This window comes from Meles meles, chromosome 6 (genome assembly GCF_922984935.1).
Source record: "Meles meles chromosome 6, mMelMel3.1 paternal haplotype, whole genome shotgun sequence".
Classification (NCBI taxonomy): Eukaryota; Metazoa; Chordata; class Mammalia; order Carnivora; family Mustelidae; genus Meles; species Meles meles.
The window spans coordinates 111346380-111353067 of NC_060071.1; the positions used below are offsets into that span (position 1 = coordinate 111346380).

At 33.0% G+C, this 6688-nt stretch overlaps 1 protein-coding gene across 1 annotated transcript in view; it reads left to right on the plus strand.

Annotated features, from left to right (window-relative positions):
- Positions 1-6481, plus strand: part of LRRC9 (leucine rich repeat containing 9) — a 109599-nt gene extending 103118 nt beyond the window's left edge. Inside the window, exons 31-33 of the mRNA XM_046007218.1 lie at positions 661-805; positions 4423-4591; positions 5343-6481. Of these exons, the coding sequence (XP_045863174.1) occupies positions 661-805; positions 4423-4591; positions 5343-5382 (354 nt within the window). The 3' untranslated portion in view covers positions 5383-6481. The remainder of the gene's footprint in view (positions 1-660; positions 806-4422; positions 4592-5342) is intronic.
- Positions 6482-6688: the final 207 nt, after the last annotated feature.

Consider the following 6688-nt stretch of genomic DNA (forward strand, 5'->3'; position numbering starts at 1 on the left):
GTTGAATATATTCCAAATTCAGTATATTCATATTTTTTAAAGTAAAAACAAGGTCAGTCTTAATGAAGACAGAGCAAGCATAAACTTCTAGGGAAACCAAGGGTCTCCAAGCTAAAATACTTCTCTCCTCTGTTTGCTGACTCCTGAAATTCTTTTAAAAGCTTCTTAATCCTCAACTAATTTAAAATGTAAACACTCTTTAGAGAGTTAGCACATTCATTAAAAGTGATTATTATAAGATGCTTTCCTTAGTCCCCATTTATTTAGTTGTTTGTTTTTGAAAAACTAATTAGCAGCGAGGCACTTGATGAGGTAATGTGAGGAATATAAAGATGTGGAAGGTATGACTCTAGAAACTCCCGCTCAGTAAAAAAGAAACAAAGGGGGAAAAGCTTAATTCTTGTTTTCTGCACTTACCTTGTTAAGATCCTTTGGAAAGGGAGACGTGCCATCACACTATTGATGAGTACAAGGCAGTCTGAAAGGATAAAACAAAAGGTTCTGAGGGAGGGTAAGGGTTCGAAAGACTTTTACAGTTTAGACATAACTCCTGCCCTAGAGAATTTTAGACTATCAAATGGAACTTATGGTAAGAACTAAATCTGTTGATCTGAGTTTTAGAAGTGAGGTGTTCTTAACTATTTTTCTTTTATTATGTAGTGTATTCCTGTTACCAATTCTCCGATGGATGGTGGGTCCTTTGGCCAAGTGAAAGCTCCTCCCATAAAGATAACAAATGTAATTCTGCCTGGTGCATTTAGCCATTACCTGGGATCTGACTTCACTTTAACTCCTGAAGTTGAAGGTATTTTGACAGAGTTTCAAAGTAAATGTCAAAGCAAACAAACAAAACACTTCATTTGAAACTGAAATCTCACTCTGACTTCTAATATTACTTAAAATTGTATTTTTAAATTTACATTTACTATAATTGCATGTTTGTTCAATTTTTTTAGAGTTGAAAGTATAATTTTATTTAGATGTTACTTGTACATAATCTATAGTAAGAGATACAAACAGATAAAAGTTGTTTAACAGGAGGTGTGGTTTTTTAAAATACCACTTTAAATTCAATTTACAACAGCATTGGTAATACTGCAAGGTGACAGATACTCTGATTTATAAAACAAAAATTACTTATTACTCTGGCTGATACATTCCCAGTAGTTTTTAATGGATTAAAATGTATCATGTATTCCAGCTGCAAATTATTATAAAACGTTCAACCTAGCCACTTGGTGGCTCAGAAAAGATTTTGGTATTCTAAAATTTACTGAAATAAAAATGTTAATTTTCTAACCATATATTATCACTAAAGAAAAACATAAGTGTACCAAATCTCATGGTTTGGGGTTAACAATGGAAAACCAAATCACATTATGTTTGTGTAGTTAATGTGTGGTACCAAGTAACCTTCTCAGCCCCTCTGCCTAATCTACTATATGAGAAAAAAGCTTGTAGGAAAGTAATCTAAAATATACATGGAGGGGGGACTGAGCGTAATTTAAAATAACCTTACAATATATAACTACTATTTTAAAATGTAAAATCCATAGATATGAAATATGCTTTTAAATTTTTCTCCATTCGTTTTAATAAATAATTTTTGAAAATGAAAACTGAAAATTCAAAATACTCACTTTTCCCTTTTCATGTAATAGCACAGTAGAAAAAGTCTGGATTTAATTTTAGAATAAATCAAATTTCCTGAGAAAAATACTGCAAAAATAATCTAAATTGAATTTTAGTCATTTTCCATTTGTTTAAAGGCCATGCAACACATTAGTGCAAAAGCGTTCATGTGAGAAAATCAAGTCAAAAATAACTTGTTGATTAAACTACAGGAAGACAACAAATAATTAATAGGCTTATGAATATTTGTGACTAAAATACCAGTAGTTCTATTGTAGTAAGATATAAATAGAAGATAGTAGCTTTATGTGTTCTCTTCATCTTGAGAACAGAAGAGACTTAAAAAACAAGGAAGTGTTACCAAATAGAAGTTCTAGAATTATACAAGTAATTCCTAATCACAATAAAACAATACTTACAAAACAAAATACTTTAATGGAGATAAAATCAGACTACAAATGGTAAAATCCCAAGAATAATGCTAACAAAGTAGGCCTTTCTGCAAAAAAGAAAAGGGGGAGAAATCAAAGAAAGAAATGTAAAAGTCCATTAGTAACCACCACTTATATTCAATAAAATTATGGTGACTGCCTCCAAGAAATGGAAACTCAGAAGCATGTGTCCAAACAGCCAGTACAGTTGAAAAGACTCAGGTAACCTGATAGAAGAAGCATGGTCTCAGGAAGGAGATACAGACATTGGGCTTTTCAAAGTTTAAAAATCTATGTGACTAAAAACAAATGATGGGCTTTATCCAATGACAACCCACAAGCCAAATCTATGTCCACTAGGGGACCCCTGCAAATGATTTGGGGGCGCTACTCAAGTTCTCAGGAGGACTCATTAACAAAAGCCCATTGGTCATGGTCCTGCTTAGACAACTACCATGAACCAGACAACTCTGTCTTGAGCTAAAGACTCCTTCATCATGACTGAGAGTCACAAATAACTGCCATCTGTTTGAAATGCTATACGTAGGTAAGAATCCCTCGTAAGCGAAGTAGCTTAGTATATTTGTGAATTCAATTCTGTAATCGAAGTCTGGGGACATTTATTGATTCTGAACAAGCAGTTACCCTTCATCCAAAAATTACAAGAGCAAAGCTGCTATCCTTGAGGTTTGTTCAAGTTTCATGTGGTCATTCTGACTTTAGAGTCTCCAGTATTTTGGGGTTTTGCTGAACCACTGATATGTTTTAAGTAAACATTTGCTCATGTGAACTTTGTGATACTGCACAATTATTTCCTGAATTATTTATTTTCAAAGCTTTTGTTTGACTTTATGTATTTCATAGCATATGAAACCAATTCATTACTATGTCCTGCTAAAAGTAGAAAGTCAAAGGTTTAAAAATATCTATGACAACAGATTCTTGGGTACAAAGAGAAGAACAGACTTTATCCTTGAAACCACAAATAAACCATGAAGCTAAAACTAGAGAAGAGTTTCAAGAGGTAGAGCTCTATAGACCGAGTACATTAAAAGGACAAGGTATGGAAAGGAGTCCTTCTGTTATACACATTTTAATTTGGGCTTAGATTAAACCTATTCCCATATTCCAGATCTTTGCTGGTTATTTTTTGGTAAATCTGGGGATAGCTACTCCTCTGAGGGCTCACATCTTCCCTTCCTTATAACATCCCACTTTACATGGGCCACTGTTGGACAATAAAATTGAACATCACAGTAATTATAGAATGATTTAAGAACCTACTAAAAATAGTAGAGTGCTCTGTGTGATTATTTTAAAAAGAAATTCAGGTAAAAGAAACCCCAAATAACTTAATTTGTTAAGAGGTTATTTTTTGTTTAACTTATTTTTCATACTTCTATATACGTATGGCATTAAGATTTTAGTCACAGTGAGAAGTTTTATGCTTTTGTCCAGTAGATATAATTGTCAGTAAAATTGGACATCCCAAATTATTATCCTCCTTAGCAGTACAATGTTATTTATCTTCCGGAATGTCATCAATATCTTTTCTCTTTTTTTGGCAGTAGTTCAACCTTGGATTCATCTCCATCATGTCCTTCTCAGATATCTGTCTTCAGAATTTGTTGTGTGACTATTATTTAGGGTTTTCTTGAAAAGTCCTATACTCTGTCTCCTATTTTTGGACTATGTTGCCACAATTTTTGTTCTGAAAATTGTGGTCATCTTATCTCTACATTTATTATAGCACACAGCTCTAGCTATTTATATTTTTTAAGATTTTTTTCCATTTTATTTATTTTTTCAGCGTAACAGTATTCATTGTTTTTGCACAACACCCAGTGCTCCATGCAATACGTGCCCTCCCTATTACCCACCACCTGTTTCCCCATCCTCCCACCCTATATTTTTAAAAAATTACCAAGAAACAATCAAGTAGATTCACTAACTCAGAGGAATTTAAGCAGCAGTAAGTGCTAGAAATCTATTCCAATTTTATATTTTTATTTAAAATGGTTTTTTCTTTTTTTTAAAAGATTTTTTTTTATGTATTTATTTGACAGACAGAGATCACAAGTAGGCAGAGCAGCAGGCATAGAGAGGGGGGAAGCAGGCTCCCTGCTGAGCAGAGAGCCCGATGTGGGGCTCGATCCCAGGACCCTGGGATCATGACCTGAACCAAAGGCAGAGGCTTAACCCACTGAGCCATCCAGGCACCCCTATTTTTATTTAAAATGTTTTAATTCATGTTATGAAATATGTACAGCACACATTCAGTTGAAGGGCAACCAAGATTTATTACTTAATTCATTTTATTACTTAGTGCTTCTCATTGTTTCACAATTCTTAATTTCAGACAAAAAAAACAAGAATGCAGGCATTCTGACAAATAATCCTCGGAGCATCCATGCAGAAATAGCTTTTCGGCAACTCAGAGGAATAAATCTCTCTCCGTCTCTTTTATCACATCAGAGTATGGCATCTCCAACTGCACAAATGTACCAGAGCAACCCAGATGAGGGAAGGTAAAACTGTTGTTTTAATATAATTTCTCATCATTAAAAAAATCCCCAAATTTGCTAGTCACATATAAAAATGGGAAATATTGTTATATACTATTATTTATTTACTGAGAGCTGGAAAAAACTGTCAGATAGCATAAGGCTGCTTCTCCCACATTCACCAAACTTTTCCAAAGTCCTGTGTAGAAATGGCTGTCAAGGTAGAATAGTTCTCACCTAATGCATATATAAGAGAACACTGAAATAAACACATAATTGCACTCTCCCAAGTCACTTCTCATTAAATATGCAAAGCAGTTCACTTATATTTTGAACAACAGATAAATTCAATTCCGAAATCATAAAGACCAAGAATTTTGTAAATTCTTCAAGCCTGGTCTGGGCCCAAGCCCTAGAGCCCAGCTCAGTGCCTAAGAACATGTTACTTCTCATTAAGAATCCACTCTGTTGCTCAACAGTTGTCCACCTAGATTTCCATTTCTACCTGTCTCCTGGCTTCTTTGTAGCCAATTCATCTCTTAATGACCTCAGCAGCACATCTAGTGTAGACCTGCTGACTTCCCTGCTAGGTCCTCAGGATAACCTGGTTTTTAGATGTCCAAGAATAGAGTCATTTTCTATATTGTACTGTCTTTTTGAAATTGAACACATATAAAATACAGAAATTATTTCCTGCAGAATTACCTTAAATTAGCTGATCCATTAAGAAAATAAGTCATAATTATTTGACTCATAAATATTTTATTTCTGACAGAATTCCTGGCAGCCACTTTCCCAGATCAAATCGAATGTAACTGCCTAGAGAAATGAATATAGACACCAAGAAACCTATTTCTGTTTAGCAGTTGTACAAAAACTAGCTGGCAGTGTCAGTGAAAAAAAAATCTAAGACAATCATGTTACTTATTTTACTGAAGCACTTCAGTTCCATATGAAGATAATCTCTATCAACCTGGTTGAATTTTATTTAATATCACCTCTCTTAAACTTTCATTATGGTTATCTTGTTCATTTGAATTTCTGTATTAGAAAAATCATGAACCATTATATCATATAATTTGAAAAGATAGAAGTGACATAAAACAAAGTCCAAAGAATCAAGAATTTAGTCCTGGTATTGGAAGCATTTAGTTGCAAAATCTGATTAATGGCCTGTCATGTGAAGACACTAAGAAAAGGTAATTCCAATAAATAAGCATATCTTATTTGTTGAATATTTACTTATTTGGGGTTACCTAAAACTAAACTCGCATTTCTTATCAAACACAACTATTACTAAAGCCAAACTGACCTTTGCTCATTGAACTGCAAATTACTTTTTTAGGACTATCATTGGGCTTAAGCCTGATCTGCCCTATTGTTAAGCAATGAAAATTATGGGCATCAGTAGTACTTCCTAAAGGTGGCTAACTGTTAGTGCAACCAGGCATTCATGCTCTAAGAATAAAAAAGTACTATTTCAAATATAAAATTTGTTAACTGTACCCATATTAATATAATTTTATAACAATTTTAAGCTAATAAGAACACATGTTCAAATTGAGTGGACACGTGTAAATTTGAAACCCTTAATTATATTTCACTGGAATAATTTTTCTAAAATATTATGATGTATAGTCCTAGGACAGATCACAAATAAATCAAACATGGTTTTGAATATCATTGTTTTATTAAATACAGTGCTTTAAATTAATGACTAACTTGCCAACCATATTTTAATATAAGTGGGCTCTGATTCATGAGCCCTTTTTCCAAGTATTGATTCAGCACTGCATGTAGTTTTCATACTATTTTAGATGTTCCTTATATGAAAATAAAGTTTTACTAAAATATTTGTATTTTATAATCTATCTGGAAATAGACTTAAAGATATTTTAGAAACTAATTCCACTGTGTACGCAACAACTTGTATCTTTTCTTCTTTAAATGCTATATGCTTGTGATGTAATCATGTAATATTTAAAATTTCAAACCTAATACAGATTGATTTTATACTTCGTAATGTGTGGTTTTTAAACAACAATTACTCTTAGGTGAAAATAAGATCCTTTGTTTAAAAAAACAACTATGCAGTTCTTAAGATGTCCAGAAGATGTCTTT